Genomic DNA, 23,255 nt, shown 5'->3' with positions numbered 1-23,255 from the left:
TTACTCTAAATAACCCATAATCGCACATATTTTGATGCACACGCGCAAACAAGCGGTGGTCCGGTACATGTCTGTCTGGGAAGCGTTCTCCATAAATTCGTTGAGCGGCTCGTCCATTGCCCTCTGCTAATCCATACACTAGGTGCATGTCTACCAGCTCACAGTTCATATATTGATGCATGCTCTTCGTGCGGCGGCTACTGCTTGAATGATTGTTTGTTTGTTATTTGGTTTTTAGGAGCATTAGCAACTAAGGCCATATTGCTCCGAGATATGCGGTGGTCATTCCCTGACCTTTCCGCATCCTCCGTATTTGGTGGTGACGGGCTGGAACCCCGGTCTAATCAAGAAGCGTGTGCTACGCACTGCTGCTCCTTCCCACCTGGCTACGGAGGTGCTTGTGCTTGAATGAGTAAACCAGAAATTTTCCCTCTCGCGAACTGATGAACAGCGCCGTGTACCGACTTACGGTAACGTTTCCGGTTATGGTTTCCTATTCGATTCACATTCCTTTAGATGTTACCTACCTCCTCTAAACGTTTGTACCAATAATTTTGAGACACCCTGTATAATACAATAGTGTACATACAGAGAGCTATGAAGTTCGCGTCAGCTAAGGCCGAACATGGAATATCAGCTAAAGGTATTTCTGCCTCTATCCTCAGAGTCTCTCGAAGTGATTTTGGTTTGTTGAAAAGAACGTTATCGCTATATTACAAAGTAGTATTCCTCCCCATTGTAACTTATGCCGCCGGTGCGTGGTTCCACAGTGCAGTCAATATAAAAATGAGAAAAAAACTGAACTCCAATCAAAGAGGAATGATCCTGGCCACCCACCCTATATGCAGGACTGTCTCCACAGCAGCTATTCATGTAATTGCGGGAACTCTCCCGCTTGATTTGTTTACAATCTTCCGTGGGCTCTGTTTCAGAATCAGAAAGAAAATACCAACCTGTATTCTGGACATTGAGCTTAATCTCACTGCAGATGATAAGCGTGAAAAAACACGATGTTGCAATTAACTGGTCAACATCTGCAAAACCAGGTGGCATACGTCGCCACAAGGCACAGTAACCAAAAGATTCCTCCCCGAAGTAAAGTTTGCAATGACGAAAACTGCAAGATCCTGGTTCCTTGGTTCTCTCTCAGCCTTGAGACACCCTTCTTGGTGACCGGCCAACGCTCCCTGAATGAAAAGCTGTATCAACTGGGGCTTCTCGCTACCGACCTATACTTTTGTGAAGCCAAGTCACAGTCAAAAAGAAGGTACCACCTTCTTTTTGACTGTGATTTGTACGAGGATCTCAGAGATCAACTTCGGAGAGACATTCCGAACTTCTCCCCAAACCATGTGGATCAACTATTCCAGACAATCTGTCTTCACTGCAGGCCTTTGCATCTGGTATTTTTACCCGGCGAAAGACCTTGTATGCCAATGCCAACCAAAACCAGACAAACGATTCTACAGCCTAGATTTCACACTTGTGAAGGGGAAGGTTAAATTCAAATTCAATTTTTTTTTAATTTATTTTTAATTTAATTTTTATTATTATTATTATTTTTTTAAAAACCCCTAACTAAAATAAATATTATTTATTTATTTTAGTTCGGGTTTTTTTTTTTGCTAAATTTGTCATATGTATCAATTTTTATTTTATTTTATTTATTTTTACTTTTCATATATAAATATATTACTTTATTTTTACCTGCACTACTAGCTTTTTTTATTATTATTATTTTTTCTTCTCCCCTCTTCCCTCTGGAATGGGCTCCCAGAGGTTCCTGGCCCACCTGCTGCCAACACCAGGTGGGTCAGAGTCTCTTTCGATATGATACGTGTTTTACTGGGACTGGCCCACCTTCCAGTAGTGTGGACGAGTACCCAGAATCATCTGTCCAGGTGACGGGGCTTCTGGGTAGCCAAGCGGCCAGACACAACAACAGAACACCCACATAATACCCACAAACCTACATCACACACACATATCTGGCCCATTTGTAGTGATACTGTTCTTCACAGAGATACGAGACGGAGTTGAACAAACGTTCTAGGTCATGCCCTTACACATACATATGTCCATCAGCCCTCCCCCATCTAGTTTGACAGTTAGCTGTTCGGAAAACAGTGCAACAGTTAGCTGTTCCACTGTTCTCCGTCTATCGTTTCGCACAATGCCGGATAGCCCATGTTCACTACGACCATCGATAAGGCTTGGGTGCCCGCCATGACCTGGAGACTGCCACACTCTCCACTGTTTGTTCATTCTTGGAGAACCTTAACTACAGCACTCCGTAAACAGCCCACAGGAATCGCAATTGCCATAATACTGCTACTCTTTAACCAGTGGCATGTAATACCTTCAAGGGTCACAAGGTAAAATGGAATTTAGAGCCCCATCTAAAGAAAAAATTAATAAAGCACATTTTCAATTTCATTTTATTGTGACAACAAAACAAACAAATTATATGACATAAGAACTAACTATAAAATTTCATAAAAATCGGTAAAACTAATATTGAAAAAAACAACGTGATTTTTAATTACGTTTTAAAGTTCATTGACCTTGGCAGGTAGAAAGTTCAGTTTCCCATAAAATTCGCTTAAAAATATTAGTAAAATACAGAAAGTGAAAGTGAAAGTGTGTTTAGGGTCCAACGGCACCAGGGGTTTCCCCCATCTCCGCGTAGTTTACATTGTGGGTGAACCAGTTGACTGGAAAAGCCAGAGATTTAAAAGTGTGTGGGAATTGTATTTGTGTGGTGTTGTGTACCATTGTTCATCTGGTCATTTAGCCGCTGGACCCCTATTGAGGCCCAACGTTGCCCCACTTTCGCCCCGTGAGGCAGACCAGGAACTCACTTGACTTAAGTTACTCTGGCAGGTCCTGCCGCTTAATTTCCTGAGATTTCGGCGGCAAGGACCTAAAAAAAAAATAAAAATAAATAAATAAAAATATTAAAAAAATAAAAAATAAACAAATAAATAAAAAAAATAATAATAATAAAAATAAAATAATAATAAAAATTGAAGATATATAAGTGTATACAGTATATATATATATATATATGCAGTTGTAATTTATTTTTGAATGTTTGCATACAGCGCATAGCGTCCATGCATTCAAACGGCAAGAGCAGGGCAATGCATGTGATAGGCCGAGACTGGGCGAAAATTATTTTTGATTTAATTAATTTAGGATGTAGGGCGTTTACATCGTGTATAGATAGAGTGGGGGAGGAGAGGCAGAAGGCTGGGGGGTAAAGGTAGAAGACAGGGGGCGACAGAGTATATGTCCCCAGGTGGTCAGTGAGGCATGTCCATGCCTCACTAGAAGGAAAAGGAGGGTCGGCGGAGAGAGGGGGGGACAGGGTGTCTCCCCTCTTCCCGCCTGGGTTTGGGTTTAAAGTAATCGAGTCAGGTGCTCGATTTTGTTCGCCAAAATGGCTTGGTGGCAGTGAACTGCACGATCCAGGTCGGTGTGTTCCTTTGAAAAGTCCAGGGTTGTGGTCATTCTAATGGTTGTAAGCCGTGTCCTTTATTCTTAGTAGAATCCGTTTCCTTGTAGGGTCCACGATGCGGCAGTCATGACACTTCGTCGTTATCAGTTCTCAGCTTGAATTAGTTTTATTGCTGTTGGTCACGGTTTGGTTGTTGTACGATGAGGGTACGTCTCCTCTTGTAGAGGTCTTCTGCGAATTTGGAGAATGCAATGTATTGCTCTTTACTGTCGAGTAGGTGCTTTTCTCTGTCTCTGGGCAAGAAGGTGATCCTGGAGATGAGCTGGCAGCGAAAGTCATCGTAGAGCCGGCAATCGTACATGAGATGCTGCCAGCTCTCAGACTCTCCACAGCAGCAGGCAGGGTCCTCTGTGATGCCCAGGGCTGTGAGTTTTGCCTTGAATGCTCCGTGTCCGGTAAGTAGAAAGGTTCTATAGAGGCCCGTTGAGAACCACAGCGGGGCCTTCGGATGCAATTTCTCCACGTTGAGGAGAAATTTCCTAGTGATCTCTCCCTTGGAGTTGTCCCATCTAGATTGCCATATTTGCTTGAGGTGGGCAGTGAGCCTTTTCTTTTCGGTCGCTCGGTTAGCAGTGGGATCTGCATTGAAGCCCATGAAGGTGCAGGCGTTCCCCTTGGAAATTTCATAGAGGATACCGATTCTGGCCACTTCCAGGTCGAGTGGAAGGGTTCCAGCCAGCATCTGCAGCGCATGTGTGCTTACTGTGCTGCAGGCCCGTGTGATGGCTAATAGCATGGCTCTGTGAATGGAGTCGCGTAACCTGTGGTTTACTGCCATGGTGACTTTAGAGTACCATGCTCCCGATGCATAGGTTGCTATTGGTATAAAGGCTGCTTTGTATATGAACTTGAGGGTTTTGCTGTTTAGCCCCCAGTCCCTTTTTGCGACCCTGGTGATGAGGGCCGTGTAGCCCCTAATTTTCTTCCTGGTGTAGTTGAGATGCATTTTAAAGGAAAGGGTGGCGTCAAGTATTACACCCAGGTACTTGAGCTCTTTTGATAGTCTCAGTGTGGTGGTACCAATCTTGATCTGAGGGGGTCTCCTTGGATCAAGGAAGCCCCTTAGGAGGATAGAATTAGTTTTTTCTTTGGAGATCCTGAGATTGTGCTTTTCGGTCCATTTCAGAAGAATTTGTAGGGCATGGTTTGCCTTTGTTTCAAGTTGTAGTCTGCTGTTTCCGGCGACCATAAGGATGAGGTCATCTGCGAAGGCTTGCGAGGATGCTTCACCAATGTCCGTATTAAGGAGTTCATCCATTGTGATGTTCCACAATATTGGTCCCAGTACAGAGCCCTGTGGGCAGCCTCTGTGTATTTGTCTTGTAAGCGTTCTATATGGGGTGTTTATCGTGATACGTCTGTCAGACAGGTAGCTTTTTATTACGTTATATAAATTTTCTGGCATGCTGGTCTCCCGGAGCCGGGCCAGGACGCTTGGCCACCAGAGGGTGTCAAACGCCCCGGCAAAGTCAACAGAGATAGCTAGGAAGTACTTTTGATCAGTGGCTGCTGCTTGCACCAAGAGATTTCTCAGGGCATCCACCGTTGACAGCCCCTGACGGAAGCCATACTGTTTTGGCGATGCCAGGTTTGCTTGAAGGTAGTGGTTTTGTATTCTAGTCAGGAGGAGTCTCTCAAGGAGTTTGCTACAAACAGAGAGCAGGGCTATTGGTCTGTAGGAGTTTGGTAGTTCCGGCGGCTTGTTAGCATTTTTGATAATTAGTTTTACGTTGGCCCTCTTCCACTCTTTGGGGAAAGTTCCAGTCCTGAGGCATAGATTTTAGAGGTTTAGGAATATGTCTGGGGCTATCTCAACAACCTTCAACACGATCTCCGGCTCCAGGAGATCCAAAAAATAATAATAGGAGCCGACGTGAACTGTCGATCGCAGGCTTGGTACAGCCATACTCCGGATAGACAGGGAACGAGGAATGGGCAGCGCTTGGAAGAATTCCTTGCAACATCAACCATCACTGTACTAAACAAGCCAAACCACCTACCAAACTTTTGTAACCTCAGGTGGGAAGCCACAATAGACGTCTCACTAGCAACTAGAAACATCGCAGGCAACATAACTGACTGGCAGGTGCAGGACGGCTGGACAACCTCCGATCACAGGGCCCTGACCTTCCAACTAAACAGAGACCACCAGAGACCCCACCTAGCAACAAGAATGCTCCACAGATATACACTCCACACTGCTGATTGGAATGTATTCAGAGACACTCTAGCTATGGAAAAAAATGCCAAACAATCTGAAATGGACTCGCAACTAGACCCGGACCTACTGCAAGAAACTGTCAGTGCAGTTATTACCAAAGCGGCAAATGCTGCAATCAAAAGAAAAAACCCCACCCCAGGCACAGTTCCATGGTGGAATTCTCAGCTTCAGAGCCTTCGAAAGGATGTCCAAAATAAAAGGAAGGCCTTCCAGAGGGCCAGACGCTCATGGCCTGCCCCAGAGGTAAATGCGCTACGCGAAATTTACAAAGAGGCAAGAAACCTATACACCTCATTTATCTGCCGTAGTAAACAGCAATCTTGGGAGAATCTAGTCACAACTGCAGGGAACTCTGACCCCTGGGGGATGGTCTACAAGGTGACCACTAACAAACTCCCCAGAGGGGAGGTGTTGGCTTCACACCAGGACTTCACAAGGCAGAGTCACAAACTCATGGGAGGCGTCAGTTAACAACATCCTTGACGTAACCTTTCACCCAAATGCTGACCCGCAAACGCCAGAACAATTCCGGATGTGCCAGGAGAACGACCAATACCAAACGGATGAAAAGGAACGGGCTTTTGCTCTGGAAGAACTCCAAGCAGCCGCATACCGTATCAAAGGAAAAAAATGCCCGCGTTCGGATCTCCTGGAGCCGGCGATTGTGTTGAAGTAAAATACAGAAATGAGTTTTTGAAATAATGATGTTGAGGCTCTTCCTCTGCTCGGGGCCATAGGCAGATGTCTTTTTTTGCCTATAGGATAACGCGCCACTGCCTTTAACCGGTATCCGACAAACATCTCTTTCTAGAAGTCCTTCAGATCATGTTCTTTGCCCATGTCGATTAAGTACTTCGTATGAATGGCATGCAACAAACATGCAGTATCACATTTACCGGTTCTCATTGTGACATGTACCACCAGGCAGGTAAGAACGACCGATTCAGAATAATTATTATTATTATTAGTCATGTGTTGCACCAGCCAAAAAAAAAAAAAAATTTCCAAGTTACTCTGAGAGAGAGAGAGAGAGAGAGAGAGAGAGAGAGAAATCAGCAAAAAAGAGAAGGATAATGACATCCAGCTCAGATTCCTGGGTGTGCCAAACCCATACTTTCCAGAACCCATACTACCCCCATGAAACCCCAGGGGCTTCATGGTGGGTAGTCATGATATTTTGACTGGACAGTGCATGCATGTCACATTTAAGCAGAAAGGGACGTTTACGGATGTATATACTCAGTGGTGGTGGTGTATATACATAGGGGCTGAAGAGGACTATTGCCTACCTATGATACAAATAACATGGGTTTTTTTTACTGCTTCACGATGATTGAAATTTAATGATTCTGCAGAACACTGCATTTAGAAAATCGTGAATCCTTGGAAATTTCTTTAGCTCCCTCTTTTATAAAATCCAGGGATTGTCATTCTATATATTCTCTTGTAACAGCGGCACTGATGATACCTTCACAATCCAGACATATTCACGAGAGAATACATATACGCAGGTTTATGTCCATTTATACTTAATTTAATGAATTTGCTGTGTGTATACACATACACACACTGTGCTGCCACTTTATTAGGTACACACCTGCTGTGCACACAAATGGTTTGTCCCAGAACATTGTAAGTCAAATGACCACAGTTGTGGACATAAATGAAGCAGAACAACCTTTCTAGTATCAGGTAAGTGTACAAACCGTAGCAAGAATGGAGAAAAGAAGTGATCTAACGGACTTCGAACGCGGCATGGTAGTAGATGCAAGACCTGCTGGACAAAGCAGCTCTGAAACGGCAATTCTCTTGAACTTTTCACGCACCACAGTTTCAAGGGTGTATCGAGAATGGTGCAACGAACAGAAAACATCCTCTCAACGGCACTCCTGTAGAGGAAAATCGCTTGTTGATGAGATAGGTCAGAGGAGGACGGCTAGAATTGTGCAAGCAAGCAGATGGACCACAATGTAACACATCACGTCAGAATACAACCTTGGTGCGCAGAACAAAATATCGCAACGGACCACCAGTTGCACTTTGTTGCGAATGGGTTACAACAGTCGACGGCCACATCGCGTACCTTTGTTATCAATGAAGAACAAGAGAACATGCCTCCTGTGGGCACAGCAACACCAGCACTGGACTATCGAGGATTGGAAAACAGTTGCTTGGTCTGACGAGTCGAAGTTTCTGGTGCATCATGTTGATGGAAGGCTTAGAATTTGGCAAAAACAACAGAAATCCATGGACCCGTCATGTCTAATGACTACTGTGCAAGGTGGTGGGGGCAGTGTTATGGTGTAGGGAATATTTTCTTGGCACACATTCGGGCCCATTGATACCCACAGATTCACATCTGAATGCCACTTCGTACCTAAAAATCGTTGCTGAAGAAGTGCATCAATTCATGTTGACAGTTTATCCTCAGTCAGATGGTTACTTCCAGCAGGATAATGTGCTGGTGCACAAAGCCCGACTCACTATGGAATGGTTCCAGGAACATGACAGTGATGTTTTCTTTGCTACAGTGGCCTGCTCAGTCCACGGATCTCAATCCTATTGAACATCTTTGGGATGAGTTGGAAAGGGCTGTTCGCTGCAGGCATACACCACCGTCGAATCTTAAGGAACTGCGTGACACACTCATGTCTGCATGGTACTCCATTCCTGCACAACGTTTTCAGCATCTTGTCCAATCCATGCTCAGACGAATTCAGGCTGTTTTGAAGACTAAAGGAGGTTCAACGTGCTACTAGGTAGGTGTACCTAATAAAGTGGCAGCACAGTGTATGTGTGTATGTTTCATGACATGAAACTTTTTATTAGTTTATTTGGTGTAGTGCAGAAAATATCACTGCTATAAGCGAAAGAACTTAAAATTAACAACGTTAACTACAATAAAATAATATTTTAAAAGCATTCCCTACTGATAATACGAGATCTAACATGCAACCAAGTAACAAGTTTAATTTCCAGTATAGAGATGGACAAATAGAGTGCCGACCGGGCTGGTAAAGTGCCTGCCTGGCAACCCAAAGGCCGCCGGTTCGAATCCCGCCTTGGGCTTGGATCAGAGTACTACAAAAACCTTGGGAGGTGCATTATGGCCACAGAAGCCGATGCGCCAACAACTACAAAAAGAAAAAAAAAAAAGACAAATAGAGTGCGTGAGACACAAAGTCCAAAAGAACAATAGTTTAGAATCACAGGTCGGAGCTGAAGCGTGATGTTAAAGTAAAGGATTACCTTTTATCTTCGAAAAATATCGTAGCTCACTTTGTTTTGTTATCGTAGTATTTTTTTTTTCAGGCTTTTAGAAAATGAATAAATATTTACTGATTGATTTAAAAATACGGAGTTAATTAGTACCACTTTATGTTAGTAAACCCCAGGGGCTCACATCTGGTGAGTATGGGCTTGGCACATCCAGGGTGTGAGCTGGATGTCATCATTCTTCTTTTTCTCGGTGATTCCCTTCTACTCTCTCTCTCTGTCTGTCTATTTCTCTGGGTAATTCAGAAAAAAAAAAATATATATTTTTGTGGCTGGTGCAGCATAAGCCTCGGGCTTCCTTGCACAGTGTGGCTAATAATAATAATAATAATAATAATAATAATAATAATAATAAGATGTTACTGCTAATCTCTTGCTAACCCGGCATTGCCCAGTGATTGAGCTCTTCAGTGAAATAACGCGTGCGCCTGTGAGTAAGTTGTTGTTCAAGCACACCTCAGTCCGAATATGGCCGATTGTATTCATTATAAAAATTCACTAAACGCTGATCTGTGAACAAGAACTTAGATCAGAGGATCAATAAATCATATACGGAATATAAATAAGGACGTAGAAAATCACCTGTTACACTTTGATTTCGATTTTTCCGTCACAGGTTCTATCTCTGAGATGACTATGACGAAATCACCGGTTGTGATTTCATGGGCTACAGAAGGAGTAAAATAATTTGAATCACGGCCATCTCTGATATGTACAGTAGCGCCACGTGCAGTTCTTGTTTGTATCTACTCAAATATATTAAAAGCAGCTGTAATTTACCCTATATTGTTGTCATTCTGAATTCATTGACTATAGAGGAAAAGCGTATAAAAAGAAAATAAATGACAATGTTTTACCCTTTACCAAGGTTTACTGTAAAAGATTGGAGTGACTACACCCTAATTTTGGTAATTATCGAAATATAAAGTTACAATTACAATATTTAGTGAAGTGGAACTTTTCCAATCAAAAATAAGCATATTTTGGAGACGCCTTCGTCTGTAATGATTTCCGCATGTCTGCTGGAAAAAAAGGCCTAGATTCAGTGTAACAATTTTTCCTATATCACTATATCAGTGCAAAAGGGGAAGGGGGGGACGCTGGATGAAACGTTTCTAAAACGGTAATAACAAAAGAATGTGAGAAGGGGGAACCAATACCTCTGATAACACTTCACAGATTATTAATTTCTTTAGTTTCCTTCGGAACGTGCAGTGTTGTCTGAGGCATAGGTGCTTGATTGGTCTCCCCCCTTCCCACATTCTTTTATTACTGTTACCCCCCCCCCAGGGGCTTACATCTGGTGAGTATGGGCTCGGCAAACCCAGGGTTCTGAGCTGGATATCATCATTTTTCTCTTTCTTGGTGATTCCCTTTAACTTCTGACTCTCTTTCTCTCAGGGTAATGTGGGAATTTTTTTTTTTCGGCTGGTGCAGCATAAGCCTCAGACTTCCTTGCACCATATGGCTAATAATAATAAAAATTTTAGAAACGTTTCAATCAGCCTCACCCCTTTTTGCACTGATATGTTTGCTTTACTGTAGTTCACACAACTGAAATTAGGATAGGAGCTAGGGAAGGTTTTGCATTTTTTGGCCTTAAAAGAAAATTTAATGAAGATTAGTCTTTTTTAATCTGGTACCCTTTTCGATTGATCGTTGTGAGTAGCAGTGATTGATGTGCTTAGCTAGGTTAGTCTTGGTCAGTGTGTTTTTTTCCGCTGTTTTAAGGCTGTAAATATACATAAATAAGTCTGCTTATACCACATGGTTTATTTTTTCTTTAGACTTTATATCCTCTGTCGGGTACTATGCACTCAATGTGTACTATGTATAAATTTTCGCTTTCTTAATTAAATATGATTTATTTTCTAATATCTATCTATCTATTTTTTTTTTTTTTTTTTAACATTCTTTACTTTCTTCTGACAAAACCATGTATTTTTTGTTTCCCTATATAAAAAGTCAAGATTTTGTTAATATTATTTATATGGTATGTCTAAGGTCATGTTGCACCATGAGCATTATAAGTATGTGTTTATGGGCATGGTGTGTGGGTTGAAAAACCTAGAATAATGTGGGGAACCCTATTTCATCCACTGGAGATTAGTTAACTACAACTACCCCTCCCCCAGTTGAAGAATTGTTTAACAGTTATTGTAGTCTCTGACAGGATTTGTACTCAGGCACTCTCCAAGTGAGTGACAAAGTGAAACCATTACTAATACTTTGCACTGCATAGTAGAGAATTTTCCATGTCTGCTTGTATTATCACCTCATATTCTCATCATTGATTGTTTTTGATCCACTTTTTCCCCTAAGCCATAAGTTTCCCATAGATTATTAGTCTCCAGTGAAGAATTCTATATTTAGCTGTATTAAATCATAATTGCAATTTTTTTTTTTTACCATCTGTGTAACTACAGCTAATCCAGATTGTTTTGAAGAAGCATGGCCTGATTTTGATCATTAATATCCTCCCACCCTTCACAATTTCTGCAGAATTTTATGTGCCCTATATTCCATTGTCAGTGTCATTTAAAAAAAGTTAGAAACAAAAGACAGAGGAGAGGCTGTGTTGATCACTGGAATTTCAGTTGACTCTCATCTGCTCTGAAGAATAGTCAAGTATATTATGTTGCGGTTGTTTCTTGAATTCAGCTGCTAGATAATGGTGTCATAATTTATCAAAACAGGCAAGCATGATTTCCCCTTTTAAAATATACTGTGATCCAACAGAAGTCAAACTACAGATCTATCGTTGCCAATTTCTTCATTAGTTCTGCCCTCATGCATTCCACTTTGGGGCATCCCCCCCCCCAAGCCCATTGATGATCTCATAATTCTAATGGTTTGATGTACTCATTTTATGCTATCTTAGTTTAAATGGGTTTATTGCAGCTGGAGACACCCTCTTGCAACTTTGTTTTTCTGACATTCCCTTTTCGGTGTTTGTGTTATCACATGTTCTGCAGTATTCTTAACTCAGTGTTTGTTTTCAACATGCAGTTGCAGCTCGTTGATAAGCCACAAAAATCTGGATCAACTGCAAAAATTTTGATAAACCACAAGGATCGTGCTAAAAATAAAATGTAATAAATAATTGATAAGTAATTTTTTTTTCATAATTTGTTTTTAATTTGGATCTGGAAAATTAAGTAATTAAATAAGATGTAATGTCTGCTAGTGGGTCAGTTTTTTTTTTTTTGTTAATTAGTATAATTAACAAAAAAAAATAGTTATTTTACTAATGACTAATTTTACAGCCGAAAGCTTGAAGTAAAAGTAAAGTAAACTGCAGCCATTATCAACCCACTGCAGGATGGAAGCCTCCTCAACAATTCATGTTGAGGGAAAATGGACCATAATCTGCCACGCTGGTTCAGTGCGGGTTGGCAGATCAACCGTATTTAGCAGTCAGGAGCTTGAACCCCGGTCTACTCAAAGAGCATGCGTTACTGCACTCTTTCTCAAGACCACTCGACTACGGACGCCACTCCTAAATCTTGAAGTACTGTTGATTATCTATTAAGATTCTTAGCAAAGCTTATTATCGTAGTACTCACCTCTAGATCTGTATTGGTTAGGGTTAAATTTACACAAAGGAAAGTAAAGAGAGTAAAAGTTTCCAATTATATTAATAGATTAATTAATTTAAAAACATGTGTCTAGGAAGAGGAAGTGCATCACTTTTTCCTGGTTGTCATTTATAAAATTATGAAGAAGATTCGCCTGTTTGAAAAACCTAGAGCTGGAAAACACAATGTCGTCATCATCAGTCAAACTGATGACAATGACATTGAAAGCTACATGTCCAGCTCTTGGTTATTCAAACACTCTAATATTTTTCATAATCTTATAAATGACAACCAGTAAAAAGTGGTGCACTTCCTCTTCTTAGACATGTTTTTAAATTAATTAATCTATTGATATAATTGGAAACTTTTACTCTTTACTTTCCTTTATGTAAATTTAACCCTAACCAATATGGATCTAGAGGTGAGTACTAAGATAATAAGCTTTGCTAAGAATCTTAATTATATTTTACTTTGGATGCAAAAAATGTAGAAGACAAAATGAATTCTATATCAGTAAATACAACTTCTGAAGTGATGCATTGCATATTTTTTTAAATTTTTTTACAGCTTAGTATTAGTAAGTGCTAATGTCTACATGATGCAAGGAAGGAATGCTTATCAGCATCATTCAAAAAAAAAAAAAAAAAAAATCTCATTCTTTCCAGTAATTTCTCCAAATCTTCCTTAAATTTATTCAAAATACCAACCCAGTGAGTTCAGTGCCTCCACTCTCCATGTAGAGACTAATTTTTGGCATTGACTTTAAGCTGTTATTAAGACATATTCATAAATTGCTGACATGAATATAACTGTTATTTAACATTAATTAGCATAAGTAGAGGCATATGATGCAAGAAAGCAAGCTTATACTTTGTATAGCATCAGCCAAAAAAAACCCTTCCCATTTCACCCATACATTCACTCCAAATGTTTGTCTAGTTGAACTTAAGTTGTTGACCTCCACCGCAACATATGGAAGTTTGTTCCACTATCAAACACCCACTGGCTAAAGACAAATTTCCTCACATCTATTCTACAATTGTCCTTCCTCAATTTGAATTTGTTCCCTCAGGTGAGTAATCTGAGCAAGAGGAAGAATCTTATCAACATTGAGCTTGATCAAACCATTCGAGAAACTTATAAGCATCAGCCAAAAAAAAACCAAAAAGAACTTCCCATTTTACCCATCCATTCACTCTAAAAGTTTGAATGTCCCATTCTTCCTTGAATCTGTTTAAGCTATTGACAATGACTCAGGGGGCTCACATCTGGTGAGTATGGGCTTGGCAAACCTAGGATCCTGAGCTGGATATTATCATTCTTCTCTTTCTTGGTGATTCCCTTCTACTTCTCTCTCTCTCTCTTTCTCTCTCTCTCTCTCTCTCCCTCCCTATTTCTCAAGGTAACATGGGAAATTTTTTTTATTTGGCTGGTGCAGCATAAGCCTCAGGCTTCCTTGCACCATATGGCTAATAATTATAATAATAATATATGGAACTTTGTTCCAACAATCAACTACCTGCTGACTAAAGGCAAATTTTAACACATCTATTCAACAACTATTTCCTCAATTTGAATTTATGCCACCTCAGATGTGTAATCTGAGCAAGATGAAGAATCCCATGTGCATCGATCTTGCTCAAACCATTCAAGGCCTTATACACCTCAGTCAGATCACCTCACAGGTGCCTAGTCTCCAGACACTACAATTTGCAGAATTGTAGTGTCTGGAGACCTTTTTTCCCCTCACTAATCTTGTTGCCCTTCTCTGTACTCTTTCCAGCAGCTGAGGCCTCCAGACCTGAATGCAGTACTCAAGGTATGGCCTGACCATTCCTTACACAAGGGGATAATCAGCTCCTTATCTCTGCTAGCAAAGTTCCTGTGTATCAGTGTATGACAATGATAACCTGCTAATCCCATAACCTGCTCTGGCAGCCTGTCTGCTCTGAAAACTTCTTATCTGATTGCACAATTACTCCCATATCTTTTTCATTCTCCAGTACCCTGAGTGTAGTACCACAGAGTTCAGTACATTACATTGGGTTTAGTACTACCCATATGCAGTACTTTGCATTCATAAATGTTAAATTTCGGTTCCACCTCTCAGCCCATCTGCCCAACTTTTCTGGATCCCTTTGCAGTAGCGTACTGTCATTAACAACCCTGGCAACCTTTGTACCATATTCAAACTTTGACATTAAGCCTGATATCATAATAATAAAATTCTTTATTCACAAAATTTTACAAGGATATGATTCCTGTTACAGGCATCCCAAGGAATCTAACTGGAGACATTATATTTACTTACAAATAAACTTAAAATATAGAAAAACTGCATAGAATACATAGAACATCCATTGAATACAAACAACATCCATATAATACATAGAACAACAATATAATATATATACACCTAATTCTGTTTTTGCACGAACTTTTTTTACACGAATTTGATTTAACACGAATTCAAAATAAAAATTTCATTCTCTTTTTACGCGAGTCATTTTGATTTAACACGATTTCAATTAATTTTTTTTGCCTAAATTCTAAGAAAATTTTTTTTTTAATTTGTGGCATATTAGTATCATTTCTATTTTACATGCACCAATAGATTGGATAACAGCTAGTGTGTGCGTTTTGAAACGCGTGCTTTTGTTTACCAATGTGTACGTTTTGAAACGCGTGCTTTTGTTTACCAATGTGTACGTCTAGATATCTATGAATCGTCAACGTTTTTATTGAATTTGGTGCACATCTACGGTATTTGTGCATTGTATCTTCGGAAGACATTTAGTAGTACGCTCTATTTCAAAGTGAAAGAATCTTTAGTGAAATTTGTGCACGTAAAAATTTATTAATTTTGCCGATAGTCAATAAATTGTAAGTTTACAAATTTTTCATACCTTTTTTTATTAATTATAACTGAGATATTTTTCGGTAGCCCTTATTAATGTCGAATAATTCGCCTATTACCAAAATGAAAAGGAAAGCGATTTCTTTGGAACTTAAAATTCAGGTTTTAGATCGTCTTGCAACTGGACAAGGGGCTACGTCTGTAGGAAAGCATTTTGGTGTACATGAAGCTACCGTAAGAACTATTAAGAAAAATGAAGCTGCAATTAGGAAGTCGGTATGTTCTGAAACAAAAGTAAGTGTTAATTCATCATCATATACAAGAGATATTGTCAAGGAAAAAATGGAAAAGGCTCTGGTAATATGGATAGAAGACCAGTCACAAAAAAAAGTACCAGTAGATGGAAATGCCATCAAGCAAACAGCACTAAGAATTTACAGACAGAATAAAGAAAAGGAGCCAAGCACTTCATCTCAATTAAACAGAATGTATGAATTTTCTGCGTGTACAGGTTGGATGACAGGGTTTCTTAAAAGGAATACTCTTCATAATATAAAACTTAAAGGTGAATCGGCTGCTAAAGTATTCCCGCAGGAACTTGCAAAAATTATTGAAGATGGAGGATACACTCCTGATCAAGTGTGGAATGCAGATGAAACTGGTTTCTTCTGGAAACGAATGTCGAACAGAACGTATGTAGCCAAATCGCAGAAAACTGCTGGTGGTTTTAAGGTAGCTAAGGATCGTGTGACCTTATTATTTTCCTCTAACGCTTCAGGAGATCGTATGTTGAAACCACTGCTGGTAAATCGAGCCCTAAACCCACGTTCAATGAAAGGTGTAGATATCAATAAACTACCTGTTCACTGGATGGCAAATAAGAAGGCCTGGGTGACTACTGCTATCTTTATAGAATGGTTCAACAAATGTTTCTTCCCAGAAGTCAGACGTTATATGAATTTGAAAGGTCTCGAATTTAAAGTTCTTCTGATTCTTGATAATGCACCCAGCCATCCTGTCTTGGAACACCCAAACGTACAAATTTTATTTCTGCCACCTAATACTACATCTTTGATACAACCGGTAGACCAAGGTATAATTGCGACAATTAAAACATACTACGTAAAACGAACATTCCAACACGTTTTGGACAAACTGAATGATGAAACACTAACAGTCATTGATGTGTGGAAGAAATTCTCAATTATGGATTGTATCAATCAAGTTGGATTAGCGTTAACTGAATTAAAACCAGCAACTTTAAATGCGTGTTGGAAAGCGGTTTGGCCACAATGTGTAAAAATCAAAAATCCCATCATCCTTAATAGGACCGCATTTCCCAACATCATTACAATGACACACAAAATTGGTGGAGAAGGATTCGATGATCTATCGTTTGAAGATATTGATGAATTGTTAACCGACCAAGCCCTAAGCGAAGATGAAATATTAGAGATTGTCCTTGGGACTCCTTATCCCACAGAACGTAGTGATAATGAAGAAAATGATCCTGTTCTAAATGCAGATTTAATAAAAGAAGGTCTGGAACTGGCCAGAAAATTAGGTAATCATTTTGTCAAACATGACCCTAATGAGGAACGCGCTGAGAAGTTTCAACTTGAACTGAAATTGTTGACAGCCTCTTACAGAGAATTATTTAACAGCCTAACCAAAACACGAACACAACGATTAATAACTGAATTCGTTCGTAAAACAGGTGAAACATCAGCACCAGAGGAGACTCGTGCTGATTTTGCTCAAGAGATCACAGAAAGAATTTCATTAATAGAGGAAGAAGACGATGTCCCCAACATTTATAGTGATAGCAGTGATATTCCAGTCGTACGCAAACGTATGCGCCGTTTATTATCAGAAAGTGAAAATGAATAAAATTTTGTTATGTGTAAAACAGATTTTTTTTGTTCATGAAGAATTCATTTCATATGCATACAAATTTACTTTAATACATTTTCATTACATATTATTACATGTGTATTTTGTTGAAATAAAATAATAAGCTTAAAAAGAAGATTTTTATGTGTTTTTTTTTAAATTATTTTTACTGATTTTTTAGATCCGGAACCAATCTTCTTTTCTTCCATAAATACAATGTATTTTTTTACACGAATTTTTTTTACACGTATTTTTCAGGAACGTATCTATCGTGTAAAAACAGAATTAGGTGTATATATCGCTTTCTCCAACATAAGATTAACCTAAATAGCTTTTTGTTATTGATAATTGCAGGACATCTTTCACTTGGAGTCAGTTTTAGTTTTAAGGACAGTTACAGGAATGGTGACGGCACGTGAATATGGATTTTATCTTCTTTTCCTTGTAGGCTGAATTATTGGACTACCGATCAAAATCAGTGTTGGCAAAACTCAGTGCGCCGATGAAGCTGTTGGGAAAGTGCTGCTTGAAGGTCGAGAGCTTCTGCAGGTTTGAGCAGAGCACTGAAGGGATTCTGAGAGCTCTACCCAGGATTTTCTAGCCCATGAATTCCCAGATGTTGATGAAGCTGTGAACTGCAGAGCACAGATTGAGTGCCATTGTGAGCTTCTGTGCATATATCAAGTGCTGGGCTGAGGTGTAGCTTAGATTTTTACGGAGCTGTGATCTTGATGTCATATAGGGAAGTTGAGCCCAAAATTATTGGCCCTGGTTAAAGACGAATTGGAGTAATAGAGGCACTTGTTAAATAATTGCAGCATCATCTAGATAAGAGTGCAGTTATATTTCAGACACAGCATGGGAGGCATATACCCTCACCACTATCATTGATAAATATACACAACAACAATGGGCTCAACACCGAACCCTGGGGGGTGGGACTCCACTAATAACGTTAGTCCATTAAATCCATTGATTACCACTCTGCCTTCTCCTACTCACCACCCTTTTATCCATTGTAGCAACTTTCCCTTAATGCCATGCTGTTCCAATTTGTACAGAAGCCTTCTAACAGTATCAAAAGCTTTCCTGAAATCCAAGTATATGATATGAAAATTATTTTTTGCATCCAGTTCCTTTGTGACCACATTGTAGTATCCAGTCAAATTAGTCAGACCTCTCATCCTGTGTCTGAAGTATAACTGCAGTCTTGTCCAGATGATCCTGCAATTCTTCTTTAACCAGTGCTTTCATTATTTTCCTCAGAACAGAAGTTAAACTAACGGGTCTGTAATTGCTTGTGTTGCCCTTTGATCCCTTTGTGAATTGGGGAATATACTTGCACATCTCTAGTCCATGGGGACCTCCTCTGAATCCAATAACACTCTCATAATTATGGCCAAGGGTTTGCTTACTTCCTTTGCTGCTTCCTTTAATGTAACTGGATAGCTCCCATCCACCTCAGGTGCCTTTCTTATGTTTAACTTCAACAATTTCTCCTCCACTTTGCTCTCAGTTATTTCAAAATCAATTAGCTCTCTGTTAGAGTTTGATAAACTTCTGGCCTCTCCACTTTCCCCATAACATTCCTCATGCATGAATATAGATGCAAAATCTTCTCTTCCTTGGTGATTCCCTTCTACCTCTCTCTCTCTCTCTCTCACTCTCTCAGGGTAACTTAGAAATTTTTTTTTTTTTTTTGGCTGGTGCAGCAAAAGCCTCAGGCTTCCTTGCACCATATGGCTAATAATACTCATTCAGTTTGTGAGCTACCTGAGCAGGATCATCAACAGCCGAACCATTGATATCAAGTGAACCAATCTGATTCATCCCCTTCCTTCTAGAGTTTATATAAGTAAAGAAGTCTTTGCCATTTTTCTTTGCATCCTTTGTCAAAGATTTCTCGTAATCTGCCTTTACTTGCCTAACTTCCTTAGTGACTTGATTACAGACTAGCTTATATCAACTATTGGCTTTTGTGTCGCCTAATAATTTATGTGCATCCCATGCATATTTCTTCTCTGCCACGAGTCTTGTTAGTTCATCTTACCCTCATCCAGGTCCAAACCTTAAACAGTACTTCTTAAAGTAAAGTGCAGCCATTATCAACCCACTGCAGGATGGAAGCCTCCTCAACAATTCATGCTGAGGGAAATGGACCATAATCTGCCACGCTGGTTCAGTGCGGGTTGGAAGATCAACGTATTCAGCAGTCAGGGGCTTGAACCCCGGTCTACTCAAAGAGCGTGTGCTACTGCACTCCCACTCCTGACCACTTGGCTACTGAGGCCCTTCTTAGTTGGTATGAAAAGCTTAGTAGCTTCCAAGATAAATTTCTTGAATGTTTCCCGTTTAGAATTTGCTGTTGGTAATATCATCAATTGGTCCCACTCTATATATTATTTAAAAACTGTCTAAGTCCACTATAGTTACTTTTATGAAAGTAAAACCCTTCCCTTTATCCGTGGTGGTAGTTACATCTTTAAGTAAATCCCACATCAGTACACTGTGATCACTGCTACCAAATGGTTCCTTTATCTGCAAATTCCTAATGCATGCGTCATCACTGCTGATAATCAGGTCAAGGGTATTACTCTCTCTGGTTTTCACTCGAACATGCTGCTGTAGAAAACAATCATCCAAGTCTTGCTAGTGTGCGAGTGACTAACCCACAAGTTCCAGTCTATCTGAGAAGTCGAAATCCCCCATTATAAGACATTATAATTTACTTACTCTATTTCTCAATAATTTGTTTGTTGTACTCATCAGGGTCATTAGGCCTAAACACCTCTCAACTAGATGTACCTCCTTAGATTTTGTGTGCTTCTTAACTAACAACATAACCCATCCTCTCTTTCTGTACACATTTTTCTTCCCAAATTCCAATTCTTCATTTCTTATATCTGTGTGACACCATGTCTCTGATATCCGAACAATATCCACCTTTGATGTCTTTACCAGCACTCATCAGATTCATCAAATTTATTTACTATACTCCTAGCATTGGTGATGTGCAAGTATATATGTGCCTGTTCTTACTCTTAGTAACCCTAACACAGCCCATGTGCTTATTTGTTCGATGATGTCTCACAGCAGTTCTTGAAATCCCCATCAACTTGCTTTCCGGACTGTTGTTCATTCCAATAGAAGCAGCGCAAGAACCACTTTCACATGTGGCTGGGGCTACTGTTAATCAGTTAGTGTGGGAATCCCTCCAATGTAGCAGTTTTCCAACTCGCCTAACACTGCCCCGATAAATATTCTTGTACCTTTTCTATTTAAGTGTATACGATCCGTGTAGAAGCAGTCTCTTCTGTTAACAAGCACAGACTGTGCTGAGAAAATTCCACTCGTTTATAGTATTGGTGATAATAAATATAAATTAGTAATAGATACAAAAGTAAATATAAATGGGCAGTTACTTTTCTTTTTTCAGAGTTTGTCAGTGCTATTCCTCAATAACATTTAATATTCAGTAGCCACTAGTCTCATATATTAGTATTAGTAGTGAAAAATGATGCAAGAAAGCAAGCTTATACGGTATCAGGAAAAAAAAAAAAAAAAACAGAAGACACTTCCCATTTCACCTATTCATTCCCTCCAATAGTTTAGTTCTCCCTTGAATTTTTTTTCAAGTTATCAACTTCCATGATAGCAGATGGAAGTTTGTTCCAGCAATCAACTACCCACTGGCTAAAGGCAAAATTCCACATCTGTTTTACAACCATCCTTCCTCAATTTGGAATTTATGCCTTCTCGTGTGTAGTCTGAACAAGAGGAAGTATCCTATCAGCATTGAGTTTGCTCAATCCATTCAAGACCAAACACCTCAATCAGATCTCTTCACATGTGCCAAGTCTCCATATGCAGCATTTTACAGATTTGGATGAAGGCTTTCTTGTAAGACGACCGTTTTGTTCCCTTTGCCAATCTCATTTCCCTTATCTGTACCCATTCCAGTAGCTCTGTATCCTTCCTAAAATGATGCCTCCATACATGTATGCAGTATTCAAGATGTGGCCTGACCATTGCCTTATACAATGGAATAATCACCTCCTTATCCCTGCTAGAAAAATTCCTGTATATCAATGACAAAACCCTATGAGCCATCCTAGCAACCTATTTTCACTGCTCAGAGAATTTCGTGTCTAACTGCACAATTACTCCAGGTCTTTTTCATTTTCCACTATCCTGAGTGTAGTACTATACAGTTGGTATGTTACTCTGCGGTTACTGCTACCCATATGAAGAACTTTGCATTTGTCAATATTAAGCTTCAATTGCCATTTCTCTACCCATCTGCCTAATTTTTCTAGCTCCCCTTGCAGTAGCTTATTGTCGTTACTGCCATTAACCACCCTACCAATTTTTGTATCATCTGCAAACTTACATTAAGCCTTGTATGCCTTCATGAGTTTCATTAATAAATATAGAAAACAATGAGCCCAGCACCAAACCCTTGGGGGAACTACACTAATAACATTAGTCCACGAAGAGCACTGTCCATTGATAAACTCTGTCGTCTACCACTCAATCATCCCTTTATCCATTGTGAGTAACTTGCCCTTAATGTGATCCTGCTCCATGTTGTACAGCTGTCTTTTATGTGCAGCACCATCAAAGGCTTTACTGAAATCCAAGTATATGATATCAAAATTAATGTTTGCATAAAGTTCCTTTGTGTCTGCAACTGCCTGTAGCTTGCTTTAACCTCATTTGTGACTTTATTACAGACTAGTCCTTAACTGCCATAGGTTTCTGTGTTCTCTGATAATTTATATGCATGCCATGCATTTTTCTTTTCTGCCATGAACCTCATTAGTTCATCTGACATCCATTTAGGTTCTAAACTTGAACATTATTTCTTACTTGTTAAGAGAAAGTCTAATAGCTTCTATGATTATTTCTTTGACTGGTTCTCATTTAGAATTTGCTGATGGTAACAATATCAGTTAGTCCAACTTTATAGAGAATTTACAAACTATCTGTGAGACACTGTAGTCACCTTTATGAAAGCAAAATCCCTTCCCTTTACTTGTGATGGTAGTTTCAAACTTAAATAAATGTTACATCAATATGCTGTGATCCCTGCCACTTATTGCATGAATTATCACTGCTGAAATCACATCAAAAGTTTTACTCTCATGTTGCCTCTCCACTGTGCTTCTGTAGAAAACAGTCATCCAGTAAATCTACAATAGAGTTGCTAGTGGGTGAGTGACCAAACCGAGTTTCAGCCAATACCTGGAAAGTTAAAATAGCCCATTATGATTTTCTGGCCCACTGTATTTCTCTGTATGGTTGTTCATTGTACTCGCCATAGTCATTATGCCTATAACACGCTTCTACTGTCATTTTTGCTTTCCCAGTGCTTATGACACGCCAAACTGACTCAACATTGCACTGGCCATCTGTGTCAGCTGAATGCACTGCCTTAGATTATGTGCTTTTTATCTAAGAGCATAATCCCCCCTCCTATCCTGTCTCTCCTTTGTGTATACATTGTATTTCCCATATTCAAGTTATGTATCCCTTATATCTAACAGACAGCATGTCTCTCATATTCCAAGTCTGCATTTGATGACTTGACCAGTGCTTCAAATTCATCAAATTTATTTACTGGGCTCCTAGCATTGGTATACATGCAAGTATACAAGCACCTGTCCTTGCTCTTAGTTACCCTAACACATCTCATGTATTTACTTGTTCCATGATGAATAACAGTAGGACTTGAAATCTCTGTCACCTTGCTTTCTAGGCTTCTGAATGTTCTGATAGAAACAGTGCATGAATCACTCGCCTCTGCTTGTGGCCTATTGTTAATCTATTAGTCTGTGTATTCCCCCACGTTAGCAGTTTTCCAACCAGTCTGACCCTTTCTCGATAACATCAGCAGATATTCTTGCATCC

General features: G+C 39.7%; 1 protein-coding gene across 1 annotated transcript in view; it reads left to right on the top strand.

Moving 5' to 3' along the window:
- Positions 1-9,773: 9,773 nt before the first annotated feature.
- LOC150086926 (proteasome assembly chaperone 2) overlaps positions 9,774-23,255 on the top strand; it is a 108,914-nt gene continuing 95,432 nt past the window's right edge. Inside the window, exon 1 of the mRNA XM_090371682.1 lies at positions 9,774-9,925. Coding sequence (XP_090227808.1) covers positions 9,860-9,925 — 66 coding nt within the window. The 5' untranslated portion in view covers positions 9,774-9,859. The remainder of the gene's footprint in view (positions 9,926-23,255) is intronic.

Source organism: Mastigoproctus giganteus, chromosome 4 (assembly GCF_048544385.1).
Source record: "Mastigoproctus giganteus isolate SK-2022 chromosome 4, ASM4854438v1, whole genome shotgun sequence".
Lineage (NCBI taxonomy): Eukaryota > Metazoa > Arthropoda > Arachnida > Uropygi > Thelyphonidae > Mastigoproctus > Mastigoproctus giganteus.
This window is presented reverse-complemented; position numbering and strand designations above follow the sequence as displayed.